Below are 20,994 nucleotides of genomic sequence, written 5' to 3' on the forward strand. Positions count from 1 at the left end.
CAGGTAAATGAACATTTTCTTTTGCAAAGAATAAATCCCGATCGTGCCTAATAAATCCTAATCATTGATAATATACTCACCTTAGTTATGCTTTACTTCATGAGTTGTTCACGGATTAGATCATGAATGAAATACTTTTAAATCATGTCACTTCCTGATGATTAATGAGGTATTAGTGCACGAAGTATTGCATGAATTCAGGATTAGATAAACATTACCTAATATGGTTTACGTAGAAAGTTAGAGCAGGGCTGAGGTGTGTGTGTTCAGTGTGTGTACCTCTCTCCGCCTGCTCTATGATCTGTCGGACAGCCTTCTTCAGACTGTTGGCTCTGAGCATCAGCTGCTCCCTGCTTTTGAACAGCTGGTGCGGTGAGCCTCCTCCTCCTCCTTTCTCCGTCTCCTCCTCCTCCAGCTTCTCCTTCAGCTCCGTCAGGCTCTCCTCGCTGGCCTCTTCCTCCTCCTCCTCCTCCTGCTCCTCCTCAACGATAGGGGGAGTGGAGTGGGGAAGTGGAGGAAGAGCCTGGCACTCTGTGTTGAGGGCGTGGAGCGTCTGGAGGAGGGAGTCCAGCTTGTCGTTGAGGATGGCGCACTGTCGGGCACAGAGGAGCGCGCACACACACACACACACACACACACACACACACACACACACACACACACACACACACACACACACACACACACACACACACACACACACACACACACACACACACACACAGAGATGAAGGGCTGGATTGAGCGGTGCGGCAGCATCCACACAGCAGCACATTAGCAGAAACGTAATATAAAGGGAGTCGCCTTTCAGCGCAGGCTGATAATGGATGTTCCCCGCTTTGTTTTTGAGACTTACTTTCAGAGACATAGTGTCGCACTCATCTGCGTTCTCTGTGCTTTTCTCATACGCTTTCCCCACTTTGGCAACAAAATCCTTCACTGTTTCACACAGGATCCTGAGAAACAGAGGATAACATCAGAGATTCAGGGCGTAATGTGCGATGCGCTGATTGTCTTTGATCTGGGAGAATGTCAGGTTCATTTTTAGCTTGTTGGTTATTTTCTGCTGATTCGAGAACACTTGTTTGGGGTCATGCTGTTTTAATGAAAGACCCGTACTTGGCAGATGAGATGACCACAGAGTGCTGCTCTGAGTTCAGGATCTTTGTGAGGTGAGCAGCGACTGAGTCCTCATAGGCTGAAATGTGAAACTGGAGACAAAGCACAGAAAAAAAAGAGTCCGCATGAAAACATGAACTAAACACTGTTTTAATGGTGAGTATTTCAGTTTAAATCAGATCTCTACCATAAAATCTATAGCGGGTATAATACGAGCAAGACTTGAGTGTAGATTTGAACCTGAGCTGAGGTAAAGTAAAACTGAAAATGTCAGGCACTATTTCCAGCATCTCCCTCCTCCTCCCGTCTGCCTGTCTGGGAGCCCTGCTAGGTCTGATTGGGCCTACTGATGCATGTGAATATCTGTCAGCTCCTGTGAGTACCTGGCAGTCGTCAGCTCCCTCAGGCGTGGTGGGGCAGCTGTGTTTTGGTGGGATCTTAATCTCATAGGTCATGATGCTCCAGCGGTCCAGCATCTTGGTGCTGGCCCTCTCGAGCTTCTCCAGGATCTGAGGCAGCTGGGTGTCGTCGTCACATGACGGGCCCCAGCCCAGCACCCGCGCCAGATCGTTGCCCGTGCCCAGAGGCAACACCCCCAGCTGGCACTGAAAGGCATGCAGAGGGTTTGTTTGGCATCACTCAGGAGGGAGGTCTGTGTGTGTGTGTGTGTGCGTGCGTGCGTGCGTGTGTGTGTGTGTGTGTGTGTGTGTCTGTCTGTGTGTGTGTGTGTGCGTGCGTGCGTGTGTGTGTGTGTGTGTCTGTGTGTGTGTGTGTGTGTGTGTGTGCGTGCGTGCGTGTGTGTGTGTGTGTGCGTGCGTGCGTGCGTGTGTGCGTGTGTGTGTGTGTGTGTGTCTGTCTGTGTGTGTGTGTGCGTGCGTGCGTGCGTGCGTGTGTGTGTGTGTGTCTGTCTGTGTGTGCGGTGACCTTGCTTCTTTATGTAAGCTGGCCAGGAGCAAAGGCAAAAACCTCAACATGCACATTGCATTTCCTATTCACTTGTAATTGAATATATTCTGTTGATTTCTGCATTTATTTACACAGGATTTTCTAATGAACATGTATATGACAGTTTGCAATTGTAGGTTACGTTCAACAAAGGAGAAACAATCCGAACAGTATCCCAATGGACCGTACTAATATCCCTGTAAAATGCGGCTCACTGTCCTTTTTGTAACTACACTCATTGTACTGCGCACTACCTGTTTGTGTAGATTGAGTTTGTCGATTTCTGAGAGGACCCATCCCACGCTGCCGTCTCCTCCACACACCAGGATCCGAAAGTTGTCAAACTTCTGAAACAAACGCAGTCTGACAAAAACACACCCACTTACTGAGTTACTCTGTAGGGTCAGATTTACAAAAACAAAATGCTATGGAATGCATTACATACATACATACATATTTATGGGTCATCTAAACACATCTGAATTTGTGGAGCTGTTTGAATTTGTCCTCACCCGAGGTGTGGGCCACCGTTGACCAGGTCAAAGACCTGAGCCGGGTTGAGGAGTTGCTTGAAGCGTCGTAGGAATTTCACTCCCTGGTTGTCTCCGCTTTTGGAGTTGACAAAGACCAGGAGGGGACTGGCACAGGACGGGGGACAGGTGGCCTTCCAGAAGCCTGAGGAGACATGACAGCAGTAAGAAAATCACTGTTTAATGCTTTCAACACGACCAACATCATTCAACCCAGCTCTGCTTTATTCCGTGGAAGTCTCCACTGTGAAATTCAAAGTGAATAAAGACCAAATTAACCTGAAGGACTAAAAACTTTGGCCTCCTTTCACTTCTCCTTAAGAAAGAAGTTGGGACATCTGGGATGTTACTCAACGTCCTCCTGGATCCATACGATCCATCTATATATTTCTCACTCTTATTCATCATATAGTAATTGTGCTGTTTTGGTCTATTGTCTCTTCTGTATCTCCTTCCGAGACTTCATCAATTTTTCACCCATGAAAGTGTTTCTTGAGGAGTTTATCTGATCCAAATTGAGGGTCGCAGGACAGAAGGTGTCATCTGCTGCCCAAACTGAAAATTTGTAATTTGTGATACTGGATTGAAGAAATAAAAGCTGACCTCAATGGACTGACTTGAATTCATCCTTTAACGCTCGGTAACCGGCACACTGCTCAGCCCTGAGCAGGAGTGCTGGATGCAGTAGGTGGCTTGAAACAACTCTGTCATCGTTAAACAACCTCATCAAAGCGTGCGTGAGACTGAGCGTAATAACACATGGGAACTCAGCACATGCCAAAAACACGTGTTTTACTCCTTAGTAGAGCATGACACACACACACACACACACACACACACACACACACACACACACACACACACACACACACACACACACACACACACACACACACACACACACACACACACACACACACACACACACACTCACTCACTCACTCACTCACTCATAAACACATGTAGCGTGTGTGTGTGTGTGTGTGTGTGTGTGTGTGTGTGTGTGTGTGTGTGTGTGTGTGTGTGTGTGTGTGTGTGTGTGTGTGTGTGTGTGTGTGTGTGTGTGTGTGTGTGTGTGTGTGTGTGTGTGTGTGTGTGTGTGTGTGTGTGTGTGTGTGTGTGTGTGTGTGGCACTGCCATCTTCTCCTGGCACTACTTCTGTTCCCTTCCCTTAATTCATCCGTCACTTCTTCCTTCTGCTCTTGAATCTCTCCATCTACGCTATTGGATTTTTTCTTTTTCCCTTTTTGGTTCTCTCTCGTCAGTGAAGGATGGACGGAGGGAGGGTGAGTGGAAGAGACAGAGAGAGAGAGAGAGAGAGAGAGAGAGAGGGAGGAGGCGGGGAGTCACGACGCTGCAGCACGTGCTACAGTCTGCCCCCCAGACAATTACAACCAAACTCCCCCCTTTCTCTGCCTGCATTTGGACAGAGATCCTGGCACATGAGGAGAAGGATAGCGAGACGAAGCCCACTGTACATCTTCATCGTTTCTCTGCTGTTGTCTTATCCTCCTTTCATCTGCATGCTCCATCACCTCTTTCTCTGCCACTCTTTCATTCCATCTACTCATTAGCAGACGCCTGCTTTTTAAAGACTCTGTGGGCTGTATATGTGCAGCATTTATGTGTGTGTGTGTGTGTGTGTGTGTGTGTGTGTGTGTGTGTGTGTGTGTGTGTGTGTGTGTGTGTGAGAGCTGATCTCCATCTAGAATAGGTTTAAAGCGAGCACTACCAAAATACCCCACCCCCCCACCTCCCTCCCCACCACACACACACACACACACACACACACACACACACACACCATACGATGATGAGCAAAGAGCATGATTGGGGTCCGATGGTGTTTTGCAGCCACCTGAGGAGCTCCTCCTCTTCTGTGATGAACATGACGAGCACCATTTTAACAGCAAGGTCTTATCACACACACATTCAGATGTTGTCTCAGGATCTATTTCATGAAACGTGTGTGTCCTCCTGGCAAATACCAGCACGCTAATTAAGAAACGGACAGTTTCCTGGAACATATGCAGTATATATATTTACCACCTTATATGATGATCAGGAAGCTGATAATGGATTTGAGACCATTAATCAGAAGGGAAAATAATATTCCTGCGTGTGCTCCAGCAGTGTACAAGAGAGGCGTGTGGAGAGAAGAGACATGCTTGAGTGATTTACTATGTGCCTGAATGGATGTGGATGCCTTGACCGAACCAGAATGAATCATCACGCTCTCCCTTTCCTCCACCCTGCCACCATCCTTCCATGTAACAGAGCAGAAGGTCAAAGTTCAGACGTCGGCTGACCAAATGGGGGAAAATCGTATTTCTTCACCTCTAAAATGTAATGATTGCTCACAGGTGCAACCTCTGACCCTTTGAGTGAGTCAGCGAAATTGCATGGGTGTCTGTGTGTGGGTGTGTGTGTCTGAGTGTGTTGCCTACCATCTGAGTCGATGCTGTTGAGCGCTGTAGGGGGAATGATAGAGACTTTGCATTGACCCAGAGGACACTTGCGAGGATACAGGTCCATACAGGCTGTGTGCACCTGGAAGAAACAACACCAACTGTATAATTTTTCTCTCATGTAGATGTGCAACAGCAATGATTATTGATTTTACATGTTACATATCTTTTACATTTTAATTTGAGTGTTTAATTTAACATCTGGCCAGCAGACAACCGTGGAGAATTTGACATTTAGCCAACACTAGTACATTTATAGTGTTACATAAACATAAACTGTGCTTACCAAAAACTAAATTCTATTGCAAATTTTTTTTAAAAACCCACTAAAATCTACACATCACCAGACTTACTGCACTCATGGACACATACTGTACACATTATGCAACAGGTAAAATAATGCCTGAATTTATTATCCCCGAACCCCAATTCAAAAAGCTATTTGAAAGTCTCCTGGTGAACATCTGGATCGCTCCAACATCTATTTTTTACAGTTCATAATCTGATTTTATCAGCTGACATTGATATATTGGTATTGGTGTATATGTTGGCCAATATGAAAACTTTCTATTTAGAAATCAGGAAGAGATGCTTGTGAAAAACTTATTAACTGGTCTTATTGTGTTTTTTTCTTATTTAAAATGATTAAATTCTCAGTAAAGTTCACTGTTTCAGTGCACTAATGTCAGTAAATTGAAAAACACCCTGCCTCCATTACACATCTTTGTCATAAAAAAGTTTGATAACCATATTTGAGGGATCATTGCAAAAAACGCTTGTCTATACATATTGTATATACAGTAATATCAGCCCATATGTCAGAATTTCTTTACTTCCTAATATTGGTATCAACATCGGTCCAAACAATCCAGTGCAGGTCGAGCTCTAATTGACAGTTAATTGATACATGACGCGTCTTACCATTGCTTTGCACCAGAGGCAGCGCCAGTCCTGCAGCCTCAGTACGCTGCCACACGTCTTATCACACACGGCACACTTGGCACTGACAGGCAGGTTGCCTTCCAACCACTGATGAGGCATAGCAATCTGTAGGTTGAACACACACACACACACACACACACACACACACACACACACACACACACACACACACACACACACACACACACACACACACACACACACACACACACACACAGTTTGAGAAAAGGGAAACACTTTAACGCTGCCTACTTCTGTCTGTCATTTCTAACATGAACACTTTTCTTTATTGCCACTAGAAAAAATGGCCATGCTTTGCACGGTTATGAAATATGTCTAAAACATGCACTTATTATGGTAAAACAAGTGAATGTTTCAGACTCTTTCCATAATTGATCTTGTTTCCTTGCTCGAGGGGAAAACCTGCAGAGGGTAATCCTAACCACCATGTAACAAACTCACCAGACAACAAGGCGGTTCTTAAACAGTCACAAAGTCTTACAAAGTCACAGGGAACTAATGCATTACAATACAAGGGACGTATTCCAACAAGCTTACCCCATCCTCATCCTCAATAATATCCTTCCCTATGGAAGCCAGGGTCGTCCATTTACAGTTGTTAGTGGCTCTGACAGCACAGCGTTTGTGGGCTTTGAATTTGCACACTGAAAAACACAAAACAATCAATACTCAGTCAGAGTGACAATATTTTCCGCCTTTAACAATGGTTCCTATTACTCATCAGCAGCATCTTGCAGCACAACACTACATGGATACAGATGAAGAATAACTCTTTCTAATAATGTGTTGTTATATGAGCTGTTTATGAATGAACAGTGTAATATTTAATTGTTTATGTACAGTTGTGCGGCTTGTGTTTCCAATAAAGGTTATAACACTACTAACAAATCAAAGTAAAATCTGATCACAATCAAACACTGAATCCACATCATCCAGAAAATGTATGTGTAAAATAATCAAGAATAGTACTAATTTGCTAATTTAAGGTTACCTGGTAAATGGTGCAGAAAATTTAAAAATAATTAAAAATCTCTTTTTACAGGCTGAAAAATACACAGTGTAAAAGTACAGTGTTCCACTGAATCAAGCCTTCACCAGATGTCAGGATGTGTAATTATGAACCTCCATAAACCGGTTCTGCATTTATGATTCTGACCGATAGAAGCAAAGCCTGATGACTTTGCTCCACACCACAGGTCTCATTTCATGTATCCATACATTGCTGCACAAAACCTAAACTCTGGACCACACAGCCAGGCTGATCCAGCTGCATGTTAACATCCACCTGCTGCACTTAAAACGACACATCTGTACAACCTCTGGTCCGAACACTCAGTCTGTACAGACGTCTGCTTTTCTGAGGAATTAGTGAACAGGTGAAAGTGAGTGTCTGCTACATGTGATCAGCTGCACCATAATCCTCAGCAGCCCCAACACATCAGCAGAGCAGGCACATTAAGGACATAGCAGACCACATGGCCAACACTGTATGTTGTCCCTCCACTTATTCATCTGAGCATCCTGTACACAGGCAGACTGAAATGAAGCCAGCGGTCCTCCAAGCAGAATCACTGACGGTCATTGAACAGTTGGAAGGAATCACAAACATCCATCCATCATCTATACCCGCTTTATCCTGAACAGGGTCACGGGGGGCTGGAGCCTATCCCAGCTCACTTTGGGTGAAGGCAGGGTTCACCGTGGACAGGTCGCCAGTCCATCACAGGACCACATAGAGACAGACGGAAACAAAGACCATTCACGCTCTCATTCACACCTAAGGGACATTTGTAGAACCACCAATTAACCTGAGACGCATGTCTTTGGATGGTGGGAGGAAGCTGGAGTACCTGGAGAGAACCCACGCAGGCACAGGGAGAACATGCAAACTCCACACAGAAAGGCCCGGACTCAAACCCAGAACCTTTTTACTGTGAGGCGACAGTGCTAACCACTGGACCACTGTGCCGGAATCACAAACATTATTTTTTACTTTTACATTTTTTTAAATAAGATTTTTTTTTACCTTAGATGTATTCAATTTAGCTTTAATTATTTTACCCAGAAATGAAGGTGTTTTTGTGCCCTCTGTTTAACGCACAATAAACACACTGATTCTTCTGTCCAGCAGCAGCAGTGAAAAAGAAACACTTTGTATTGAGGAACAGCTGCAGCTTCCTCAGACGCCTTAATGTGAAAACTCATTACGTTGGTGGCTCCACCCCTTTCTATACAGAGCCAAGATGGTGACCGTTTAGAGTGGAAAGTGTTCAGAGTTTCACACTTCTTTTTTGGAGCGTTTTGAGTGCATCATCCAGGTACTTGTAGAGCGCTGCATGTTTGTGTACTGGACAGTGTGAACGCACTTTTACACTCAAAATATGAAGTGTTAGTACACAAGTACGCCATTTGGAACCATACTGAGGTTCACTGTGCGCCTGAGCAGGAGAAGCATGGACTTCAGCGTGCTTAATGCTGTCTGCTCTGAATACCAAACAAGAGTGAGATGTAAGTATAGCATGAATATTTCTGATGGAGATGTACAGACAGATGGAGGTTACTCTCGCTACTGTAGAGAAGAGGCACTTAGCAGAGTCATGAATAATGTCTGCACTCTGGGGAACTTTGCTTCCAGTCAGCCCTCCACTCTTATGCACAATGCTGAAACACAGACACACACACACACACACACACACACACACACACACACACACACACACACACACACACACACACACACACACACACACACACACACACACACACACACACACACACACAAACAAACACACAGGATCTTGTCATTAGGCAGTCTACACAGATATACTACAAACTAAGTCAAACTCATATCCGGGAGCAACAATCAATGTTTCAATCTAGTCTGCCACTAAATGCTGTTAGAGAGCATTAGCAGAACATTAAGAGAATTCATAGGACATGATCCCACTGGCTGTTAATGGCCGGGCTGAACCCTGAGCATTCACAAACCAGACGGGAAGAAAACACTGTGTCTAGGGCTGTGAGTGTCTCCCAGTTTGAAATAGAGACAGAAAGGCAGAAGAGTTTTCCTGTGTGAGTGAGTGTGTGTTTGTGTGTGTTTGCGGCTGGGTATCACAAATCAATTCCCACTGCCTGTCCTGTGCAGGAAATCGAAGGGAAATTTAAGCCGCGTTGATTGCTGTGAAACTGTTTGGCCGGCTGCTCTCGAGGTTTAATAGAGACACTCTGCTGCTTATTTTTCTTCTTGGCCATTCTCACCTACTGCTTCTCTTGCGGGTGATTCTCCTCTTCTCACTAACTCCGACATCAGGATTGTATATTAAGAGGAAACCAAGGAGCTGCATTTTAATTCATGTAATTTGAAATGGAGGTAAAAGTGCAAGTTCAATCAGGAATGCCATCTTTTACTTTTCATTCGTCCACAGTTTATTCTCCCACGCTTCTTCTAATCACCTGACTGTGACCGGTTTGGGTAAACCTATCAAACTGCCAGAAGTTTCTTCCTGTTAAAAGGGAGTTTGTTCTTTACACTGTACAAGGTTATGTTTCCTGTTAAAAGGGAGGTTTTTTTTTCTTTACTCTGTACGAGGTTTTACTTCCTGTTAAAATGTATTTTTTATACACAGTACAAGTTCTTTTCTCCAGTAAAAGGGAGTTTTGTCCTTTCAGCTTGCTCATTTTTCCCTCTATAATATTATATAAAAACATTTTTTTTTTCATTCCACCACCACCAGTGTGTATGTCACTAATCTGATTGAAATAAACATGAGAGGGCATCTTTGTGAGGCCAATACAGAGCTCCATTAACTGCTTCACATCCATCATACACTTGATTCCATATTGTAATGAATCACCTATAATCCCAGTTGCATGTTCCTATTGTTGGTTGTGGATGTGTGGAAAGAGTCAGTTAAAGAGTCAGACGGCACTCTAATGATTTCTCCATGTCTCTGTGTCCAGTATGTGTCTTTGCCTTCTGCTCTGGATATGAGAGGATAATAAGCACAGACTGGAGAGGCTCTTACTGCCTTCACACACACACCGACCCACATGCACTCACTCACAGGGAAACATTAGCAAAATTAGAAATAGAGGATATGCAGATGGTGCTCATTATGTTCTGCTGCATGTCCCTGACACTCCACACCAGCTAAAAGAAAGCATAAAGTAGTGTGAACTTCCCATGACGACCCTCTTAACACCCAACCTCACTGTTCCTTCACAGATGAGGTGAGGAGCTGTGGCGTCATTCACAAGATCCCTTAACAGCTTTTTTCTTTGTTAATGGAAAATGAAGAAATTAAAAAAATTCTGAGTCGACGCTTATCTAACACACAACATGACATAAAAGCTTATGGATAGAGGCTGACGTGCATTCATATGCTGGCATAGCGTTAATGGCAGTTCACAGCTCTTTTCACTCCCTCTCCCTCCAGCTCGGACACAACGTGGAGGATTTCAAAAACTCATGCTGGCTCCGATACATCCAACCCGCTGCACATGGACAGACGTTTGAAAAAAGGAGATTTCTCACTTCAGTGACTCACAACTCCTTACGCAACATCGTCATATACCTTTCCAAAGAACCTACAGACCTGCCAACTGCCAGGCTTTGCAGTGGTAAATGATGTGTTGCAGTGCTACAGTGTGGATGATCTTTAAACAGAGAGTAGGGATCCTATCCACTTTGTGTACTGTAAAACAAATCAATTAAAGGACAATTTCACTCTATTTCCCATCAAGGTGCTTATTGTGGCTCTATGGTTCATGCACTCTTTACCTCTGCTGTAAAGCTTTGAGGGATCAAGAAGTCACCATAAAAAGGGCACTAACGTAAACTAGCTGCAACACTCAAAAGACCTTTTTTTTACATTAATACCTTTAAAAGTTTGTTTTTGATCCTAAAGTAAACACAGAAATGACTGCCGGTGCCTGAAATGGCTACTTTCCAGAGCAGACTAAATGGTTTGTGTCTGTAAATTTGCGTGTCGCAAGAATAAGAAGAAAAGATACAAAGAGAGCAGTTTTCATGGACAGCAGCTGCAGGATAAAGAGAGACTGTATTTGGTGCTAGTCGTTCTCCAGATTACACGAAAACAAGTATGAAGAACTCCACCTGCCAGACTGTCGTTGTATGTTGTTAAACACTTCTTCAAGTAGATAGCAGCTCCTTGAGTTGGGAGACCAAGTGCAGAAGCACAGGTAATGCCTCCGTATGTCATTTGTACATTAGCTCGAGTTGCAGCGTTTACTGTTTGCTGTAATTGGTAGATACACTCACATTTAAGTGTTTAAGTCATTGGACCAGCAGCTTTTAGAATTTCCTAGCTCTACATCGGCTCCTAGGGCCGACTGAGAACTGTGGAAAAGCCTCTCCCTCCAGATCAGCTCATCACCTTTACTACCAGTGTGCAAACCTCAGCCGAAAACTTGTTCACTTCCACTGGCATTTCCAGATTTTCTTGAGTATTATTTAATGTTCATGTATATCCTTGATGTTTGGGCTTAATATAGTTTTTAATTTCTTAATTTTTTTTTTTGTACTGCTTATTTAGTCTTTAATGGTTTTAATATTTCCATCTGATTGTTTTAATTCTGTTTGATGATGCGCAACACTTTGGTCAACTTTATATGTATTTAAATGTACTGTATAAATAAAACTGGAGTCGACACTTCCAGGTGGCCAATTTCTGTGTTTGTTTTCGTTTTTTTGGAAGCTGTTGGAAGCTCGATCTTTTGCCCCAACACCGTTTTATGCAACCCCTCATTTCCCTGAATCTTTACAGAGCAGACAGAGTGCAAAATTAGCATGATCCACAGCGGCACACCCCATGTAGAAATAAACTGTAATTGTCCTTAACATTCACAGGTGGTGTGCTTTGTGTTCCTTACCTTCGCAGGAGAGGCCGTGAGATGTGACCCCAGACAAGCTGTCTTTACAGACGTTGCAAAAGGTGGGCCGTGCATGGGAGCAGGCGTACCAGTTGTGCATCCCTGAGAAATGTTCCACATTAAACTGTGCCGTCTGGCAAAGGAGAGGTTAAAACAGGTTGGCAGCACTGGGATGAGAGTCACAGAAAGGCAAAGCACAGAGCACTAATACATCCTAATGATAACAAAAATGTGTTTTTAATTATTGCATGTTACATTTACAGGCTGTTTTCATCACATCTACGAACAGACAAGTGTTTAACATGAAGAGTCAAATGAAGTTTTCCACATGCAGCTCATTCACTCCCTGTGTACCAGCTTCCCTTGATAATAATGATGATCCACTGTCCCCTGAAGTCTGACCTCACTGCTCTACAGAACCCTCATGACAGCAGTAACTGAGAAAAGACCCCCGCAGGACGTACATCAGCACTCGACGGGAGAAAACCTCCACATGCTGGCGCTCATGCGCGTGACTCTGCCGCTCCGTGAGTTTCGAAAAGCTACAGCTGGTCAGGAAAAACGGGATGCTTCTATACATGATTGTGTAGAGAGAGCCCGCTGGGGAGCTAATGTGAACAGTGTTTACTGTACCAGTGTGGGCGTTGCGTCTGCAGTAGTTGGCGCAGCCTTCGATACAATTTGTGTTTCATAAGTAGGATTGTAACAGGTGCTTGTAAACTGGGACACTCGCATCATAACGGAGGCACATATGAGAGCGCCGTAATTAACCGCGGTTCAGTTGACATCTTGGCAGCGGTGCGTGTGTGTGCGTGTGTGTGTGTGTGTGTGTGTGTGTGTGTGTGTGTGTTTGTGTCTGTGGTGTCTGGGGTTGCTGCTGCACTGCAGTGCAGTAAGGGGGTGAGGGATGGGGTCTTATATAAGATTTCCCTCTCAAATCAAAGCCATTAAAATGCAGCAGTGCTTCCTTGCTGCGCTGCCGTTCCCCCCGAGCCATCACTGTCAACACATCGCCCAGATTTACAGGCTGCGTACATCCTTCCTTCAGACGAATACTTGAAACGGCTGCGGTCAATTTTGTGAACTATCACAATGGCAGATAATCGTGTCAACAAAACTGTGCTGTTTTTTTCTCGATTTTTCTGGGGACACTGTCTTGGATAACAAAGATGAGCGTTATAATATTTGCCCTGAACAGATAACGTCATTTATTCCCTGTTTATGTGGTACATTTGTCTGCACATGATATCGCTGTGTGAGAGTTGTGTACCTGTGCCTACACGCAGGTCCATGTGTGCCTCTGCTTTGGGGCTCTGAAACTTCTGAGGTCCCCCGCTGCCTTCAGTGCCCCTTCTCTCATGCTACACGACATGTGACTCTTATTCCTGCTGCATTTTATATGAGTATCACCGCTAAACTGTGTGGTTTCTGTAAGTTTGTGAAGTTTCCATGCAACACTGGGAGAGTATTTTCACTGGTAGGTACGTCCTCCCTGGAGGAGAGCAACGTTTTGGTCCAAACCTCTAAAAGAGGAAACGCCTGATCTCAGATCTATTGTTGCTGCGGCACCATCTCTTAACACTGCCCATCTTTATGTTGTATCTCTTCGCCCCCTCCCAGCTACACACACACACACACACACACACACACACACGCGCGCGCACACACACACACACACACACACACACACACACACACACACACACACACACACACACACACACACACACACACTCACAAGGATGTGTCTATCTGTTGATTTGGAAAGGGGCTCTTACCTCGTAGTGCTCTCTGGACTGGACGGACTTCAGCGAACTGATCCAGTCCTCCATCTCTTTCCTGTTCTCGGCACAGAGGATGAGCCTACGGAACGGGGTGATCACCTGGAGGGAGACGGAGGGACGTGAGCTCGGGTGAGGGAGCAAGACAGACACGGTAGCTAAAAAGAGGGCGAGTAGGAGAGATGGATGTTTCCGGTGCTTCGGTCCTCAGCCTGCGGTGCCACTGAGAGGAGAGAGCGATCGGCTCTGTCTTTAAGGGAGAGGAAGGATGAGAAGCCTCCTCCCTCCTCCTCTCTCTCTCTCTCTCTCTCTCTCTCTCTCTCTCTCTCATTAACTTTAGCTCACTCACACCTTCGTGAGTTAGTCTTTTCTTCCGCTCCATGTTTCTCCCAACCCTCTCCTCTTTTTCTTCGCTCTTCATGCTGCTTTGAGGCAGATCTGTGCTGACAGGCGAAGCGCCTCGGTAAAGGCTAAGAGATCCTCTCCCCCGTCGCCTCCCCATCTCCTGCCCTGTCCCTGTCCGTGTGTGTGAGTGTGAGTGCGCGCGCGTGTGTGTGTGTGTGTGTGTGTGTGTGTGTGTGTGTGTGTGTGTGTGTGTGTGTGTATGTATGTGTGTTTAAAGGACAGTCCCCGTAGATAACCCTGCAGACATGCAGCACCCTTTCAACACGCCATCACTTATTCATGCTCCTCATCTCTTCTTTCTCTGCATGTCTGTCTAACTCGTCACGTCCGTATGTTATCTCTACTCACATTAGTGAGAGGAGTGAGGCTGAATAGGTAGGTAGGTAGGTAGGTATATACTTTATTAATCCCCGAGGGGAATTTTTTTATTTATTTTTTTTATATACATGGTACACACGCACGCACACACACACACACACACACACACACACACACACACACACACACACACACACACACACACACACACACACACACACACACACACACACACACACACACACACACAGATAAAAGAATACCTGACTAATAAAAACATGTACCAGCAATGATCCTGATGTTTTGTTATCTCTGTGATAAATGTAGTGAACTGTTAATAGCAGTCTTGTGCAGGTGTCCTCAGAATTAGAAAAAAACTTTGATGCAGCTTGTTGTTATGATTTCATGCTCTCTTCAAACAACATGACGTAACAGAGAAAAAGTGCAACCGTTTAGACCCTTCAGGCCTTTCAGGCTATTCGCTAAAATTTCCAAACATCCCCAGACTGAGTCAGAAACTCCACAACTACAAAAGGAACAACCTCGGGCTCTTTGGATCAGAGACACTTGGGGTCATTTCTAAAATAAAATACGTTTATGTGTCCTCATTAACAGGCCACGTTAAATAAATATATATTTTTACTTTTGCCTGCTGAAAATTGTAACTGTAACAAACAGCGAGTCAGTGACACTGATGTTATTGAACCTGTTCTAAAAATTCTCAACTACAACTCTGCACAACGCTGCACACATTTTACTCGTAGTAATACCGAATGCCTCATCACTGAATGTACCTCGCTCTGCAACCTTCGAAACATGACTTAGTTATTTTTTTAATAGCAGATACGGCCTGCAAGGGGATCTCCAAGTAGGAAAGGGTTAACTCATTTGTTTAGCTATGTTTGGATCTGAAGCCAAATCTTTAAGTTACATTTTGCTCAGGTCAGGAAAGTAACATGAAGAACTGATATTGTTTGAGGAGAAGACATAATTGAATCTGCAGTCTTTTCCTCAAGAGGAAACATATCAACTACTTTAATATCATAATGCTTTTGGCTCCACACAAAGATCAGTGACAGATTTAAGAAGGTAGACTTGAGTAGCACAAAAATCAATTTGTGAGAAATTTGACAGTTTTGGAAACTTTTTAATGTGACATCAATGCTGCAAATATGATCTATTCGGACTCTTGATCATGTTTTCAATTGTCATCTTCAGTCATATCACACTAGACTGAGCATATATTCGTGTACAAGTAAAAGGGAAACAGGGAGATGAATAAAAGCGTTCAGCGCTTTTGTTCTTTTGTCTGGTGTTCTTCAATCATTCGAAGATGGTGACCTCACGCATATTTTAATTTACCTCAACATTCCTTACTGCTATCACTGAAGTGCTTTCATGATCTGTTACTTCTCTACGGATCGCTCCCTCACTCGTGTCTGATAAAACACTGCCTCATATTCCACTATATTCTGAGAGGAAACACCTTCAAATACAAACTGCATGAGCCTCAATGCACAGTTGAGCAGCTTTTCTTCTAATCTATTAGTACAAAAGACACTTTGGCTGATGAGCACTACAGAGAGGGCAGAACAATAGACGGGGTTTTCAGTATCACTCTTTGTTGTGTTTCTTATTCTCCTACAAAGTTCTCACTGATTTCAGACCAACTGTTTCTCTATAATCTGAGGCCGTACATTCAGCTCCTTCTTATCTTTTTGGCAATAACTGGATAAATGTGAAACACATCCTGTAAACCAAACACTCCATCAGCCAAAGAACAAAAATGGAGTGAAACAGTGACAAGAGGCTTCTCAGTCTTTCAGATCATCTCTCTGATCCCTCTAATCACAGGCCCGGTGGACCAGCAGCACCTGAGGCTGTCACAAGGTGTGGAAAACAGCAGGTGCACAACAACTCACACACGTGTACTCACACGTGTGTGAGTGTGTACAATGTGTGTAATGTGCGTGATCGTTTGTGTATGTTGGTGTATGTTGGGGTGTTTAAGATCCAGCTTTTCTTTCTGCATGAAGGCTGCAGTTGCCTGCTAACCCTCCATCTGCTTTACAGCCACATGTTTCCACAGACAAAACTCTTTTAGAACACAACTTATGCACATAAGAAGAGAAAATGATTGTTAATGAACTACAAAACTAAATGTCTTACATACTAAAACAAGACTCAGCTTTGTTACGTTTAGCTATACATTTGACCTGTTGTGAAATGCTCTATCATATGCAGTACCAAGAAACATTTGATCTTTTTGAGTTTTCTGCATTTACAGTATGCAAATCTCTAACTGAGTCCAATACATTCACAGTGTCGCTGGAAAAAAAAGAAAGAAAAAGAACTCCGGGACAAATGACAGGAGTTTGCAAACCTGGAGTTCAATCAATGAAACAAAACGTATGGGTTGGAGCTACTTAGACTTCTAAAAGGCCCTCAAAAATGTTGACATTGTTTTTCACATGAAGTCTCTGTTAATGTGAACAAACTTTGAAGTTATCTCAGAGATACATCTCACTATAGATGGGTGTCCAACTAACATGACTCCAAAAGTACAACACAATGTTCAACGAGGCTAAAAGGAGGCTGAGAGAAGCTGCTAGTCTGAATCATTGAATGTGGTTAACATTATGAGTCTACCATGTACAAACCATTGTAGAGACATCTGTTCTCCAAAAACACAACAACATTTGCTAAAAAGAGAACATTTTTACAGACAGCTAAAACTCAGGTTGAGTTGTTTAAGAACACACAGGCCTGTATACGGTGTAAAAAGTACACTGCATACCGCAACATGATCCCAAAAGGGAAGCACGGTGGAGGTAGCATCATGATTTCAGGCGGCTTTGTCGCATGTGAGCCCAGAAAACTGGCAGTCATTGAGGGGGACATGAATTCCCAAGTTTATCAAAGTACCTTCCAGAAGTGGCCGTCCAGCTGAAGCTCAGAAGCTCGTGATGCAGCAGAACAATGACTCCAAACATCAAAGTAGGCCCTGAATGAGTTCAAAGAAAAAAATAATGCCCTTCATGCCTTCTCAGATTCAGAGATCAGACCTCATTCCAACAGAGACGCTGTGAAAAAACGCCAAAGAGCCGTTCACACCAAATATCTGGAGAGAATGTTGAAGCTGAAGCAGTTTTGGAAGGAAGAAAAGTCCATAATTCATCCTGAACTCTGCAGGTCTGATCTGCAGATACCCAAATCACTTGTTTGAGTTTATTGCTGCTGAAGGAGGTTCAGGCAGTTATTCAATTGAAGGGTTCACTTACTTTTTCTGCCAGAACTGTTCATTTTAATGACTGTGAAGGATGTATGGAAGATAATAATTGTTTGGGTAATTAGCTTAAGGACACTGATTGTCTTGTGACTTACATGAAGATCAGATCAGGTTTTATGACCAATTAATGCAGAAAACCAGGCAGTTCTAAAGAGATCGCTTAGGTTTTCTTGCCAATGCAGAACATTGTATGTATTATAACCATGTTGGTTTGATTGCCTTCACACATGAATCTACAAAGAAACAAGAAGCAGCATGATTTCAATCATTTTCAATGGAAACCTGTCACATAAGGAAGCCCCCTCATCACACGTGCAAAGATGCAAAGAGCAACCAGCACAGCGAGTTCTGAAAACCGGACGACCCATTAGAACCTCGGCAGTAAAATGCTCAGTCACGATTTGTTCAATGCAAACCAGTTTGCAATCATGTGTGACCACGCAGTGCTCCCTGAACAGAGTGGAGCTGGACAGCACCGGCTCACTGAACATGAAAAAGCAAAAGCACGAATCACAAATTCCTACTGAAACATTTCATACATTCAACAACAGATTAATCAACAATGAAGAATAACTAGAAGTTGCAGCCCCAGATGAAATGGAACTTAGGAGCGGGAGCTTTTAAAAACCCCGACTGACACCCGGTTGTCTGATCAATAACCTTAATCAGTCTCGTAATCAATCTGTCAGAACTTTAATTAACATCTGGTTATGTCTGAGAACTGAAGAGAGCGTCACAGGAAAGACAGGAGATGATACAAATCCTATCTTCTCTCTGTGAATAATACTTGTGTGTATGAATGTGTTGTCGTGTGTCTGTGTGCGTGATTTATTGCCCTTTCCTTGCCCTCACTCAATATTGAAGCTAATCCCATTAGCATCCTTCCTCCTTTTTTAAGTGGAGACAACTACTCCCACATTACTGAAAGTGTTTTGCATGTGTATTCACATGGTTGTGGGCGTTGTCCATCGACCATTTACAATTTATTCAGCTTGCAGAAGAAGAGTTGAACTGTTGTTCTTCTTTCTCTCCTCACTTGCTCACTCGCTCCTCTGAGCTGTTAATCACAATACATCTTCATTTCCCACCAGGATTAGTGTGTGTGTGTGTGTGTGTGTGTGTGTGTGTGTGTGTGTGTGTGTGTGTGTGTGTGTGTGTGTGTGTGTGTGTGTGTGTGTGTGTGTGTGTGTGTGTCTGGAAACGGGGTAGCGATAAGATTGGTTGCCAGGGGAAACAGGAACGGGTGTTTCCAAAAATGGCTCTAGGCATCCCTCAAGTGTGGAAAACCTCTCTTGACTATCGGAAATGAATACATCAGATGTGTGTGTGTGTGTGTGTGTGTGTGTGTGTGTGTGTGTGTGTGTGTGTGTGTGTGTGTGTGTGTGTGTGTGTGTGTGTGTGTGTGTGTGTGTGTGTGTGTCATAACAAGTGACACAGAGAGGTGTGTCTTTGATCAGCACCCACATGATGACCGTGCCATGACAGGTCTCAGCAGTTGTTGTTTTTTTGATAGAGAGGCAAACACCAAAGATGAAGTGATAATTAGGGACACCAGTCATGTGTGTGCACACACACACACACACACACACACACACACACACACACACACACACACACACACACACACACACACACACAGCCGTTGGTGACTGATGCAAACACAACCTTTGTCCACTGGGACCTGCAGCACAGAACCACCACAGCTGCCAGCTCCCTGCAACACGCAAGCACGAGCCAGGCACTGTTTGTCTAAAACACCAAATCAGAGCACTGATGCAAGTGCACAATTCACAGCTAATGGGAATTTCCTTGAGATTCATTTCAGGGATTCAAAGCGGACGGTAATAAAGAGGAGCCGATCCAATAAGCGCGAGTGAGTCAGCGAGAGAGGCGCTCGTTCCTGCAGAGTCTGTAAGGAGTTTAAGGTCTGGGTTGGGCTGAGCTCTCCCTCACGTGGACTTCAAGGTGCTCCCTCTCTGCACTACAACAACCGCCTCATTGTATATTCACACCAGCTGCTGTAGTGAAAATACTGCTTCCAGAACTGTAAAAATGTGAACACCTATTAGATTGGACCGCTGCATACATTTTACACAAACATATACACACATACTCAAACACCCAGTCATAACAAATACACACTCAGACAGACAGACATGTCCACATGGGTCCTCAAGCTGTTTATCTCCGTCTTTGTGATGTTACTTCATTATTAACAACTATTTTTAGACGGCATTTGTTGCATTTTTTTTTTATTCCTACGCAAAGCTGCGTATTTTTATAAAAACGTAAACCCATTTAGGAAAATAGATGCCGGAGAAGAATTTATAGTAATTACATAACATATCTTCACTGCAAAGGAGTCCAACTGAAATGATTCCTTTCTCTAACTGGTTCAACTGTTCAACTACGAGAATCCCTGATGTTGCTGTAGATCTCTGAGACGTTTCCACTCATCAAAACACACTCGTGCACACGCAACACGCCGAGCAGACATCCGCAGAGCTCCGTTGCCTTCAAACTATCCGACCAAGTAGCACCGACCTGCACAGAGGACGCCGGCAACATCACTCATCCTCAGGGGACCAGCAGCCAGGAGACACAGACACAGAGAGACGGGCGGACGGACGGACGGACTCTGCACAGTCAGACCAAAGACCTGCAACATCCCCTCTGCAGCAGCGCTCTCTCTCTCTCCCTGTCTCCCTCTCTCTGGTGATCACACATCCTGACCGATGAAGCCTCGTCTCCCCGCCGGTGTTCGTGACCGTGTCCTGGTTGGTGTGAATTACTGAGAAATGGCATGCACGTTCAGCACGTCACGGTACCTTCAGGTTTCTGCTTCACTGCTCCTTCGCAGTCATCTGTCCCGTCTTCAGCGCCTCTCTCCAACTCTTCTCCTCAGCAACCGTCTTTCCTCTCTCCCTCGTCTCATGAATCTTCCCGCTCGCTCTCCCCTCTCCTCCCTCCTCCCTGGTTCTCTTTCCCCGGAGGTATGTGTGCGAATGCAGTCAGCGAGGAGTGACATCACTCCAGGATTTCCTCCGCTGCACTACCTTTCCTTCTGATCGCCATCTTAAGTTGCCCCTGCAGTCATTCCCCATCAATAAAAGATGTAACGTGCTCTATTTCTGTCGTGCCTTTCTTTCCCCTCTGTCTGCATCTCAGCTGGATTTTGTCCTTCCCTCCCTTTTTGTATCTTTGCCCTGAGTTCGTCCTCCTCCCTCCTTCCCTTCTCTCTCAACATCTCATCGGGATGCTGATGTTCATAAGTGCATGTCGAG

At 44.3% G+C, this 20,994-nt stretch overlaps 1 protein-coding gene across 11 annotated transcripts in view; it reads right to left on the minus strand.

Annotated features, from left to right (window-relative positions):
• dgkh (diacylglycerol kinase, eta) overlaps nt 1–20,994 on the minus strand; it is a 65,254-nt gene that overhangs the window by 22,142 nt on the left and 22,118 nt on the right. For 9 of the 11 annotated variants that reach the window (XM_069712120.1, XM_069712121.1, XM_069712118.1 and 6 more), the window contains 11 exons: nt 13,696–13,800; nt 11,918–12,050; nt 6,563–6,669; nt 5,984–6,109; nt 5,042–5,144; nt 2,577–2,739; nt 2,319–2,427; nt 1,503–1,724; nt 1,120–1,211; nt 857–956; nt 280–592 (listed from right to left, as the gene is read on the minus strand). In XM_069712120.1, the coding sequence (XP_069568221.1) occupies nt 280–592; nt 857–956; nt 1,120–1,211; nt 1,503–1,724; nt 2,319–2,427; nt 2,577–2,739; nt 5,042–5,144; nt 5,984–6,109; nt 6,563–6,669; nt 11,918–12,050; nt 13,696–13,800 (1,573 nt within the window). Of the gene's footprint in view, nt 1–279; nt 593–856; nt 957–1,119; nt 1,212–1,502; nt 1,725–2,318; nt 2,428–2,576; nt 2,740–5,041; nt 5,145–5,983; nt 6,110–6,562; nt 6,670–11,917; nt 12,051–13,695; nt 13,801–20,254; nt 20,414–20,538; nt 20,654–20,994 lie in introns of those variants that run through there. The other 2 variants (XM_069712127.1, XM_069712125.1) reach the window with 2 other exon arrangements.

This window comes from Brachyistius frenatus, unplaced genomic scaffold, assembly GCF_029030835.1.
Source record: "Brachyistius frenatus isolate BFR_SWC_R1_liver_20210118 unplaced genomic scaffold, ASM2903083v1 Contig_106, whole genome shotgun sequence".
NCBI lineage: Eukaryota > Metazoa > Chordata > Actinopteri > Embiotocidae > Brachyistius > Brachyistius frenatus.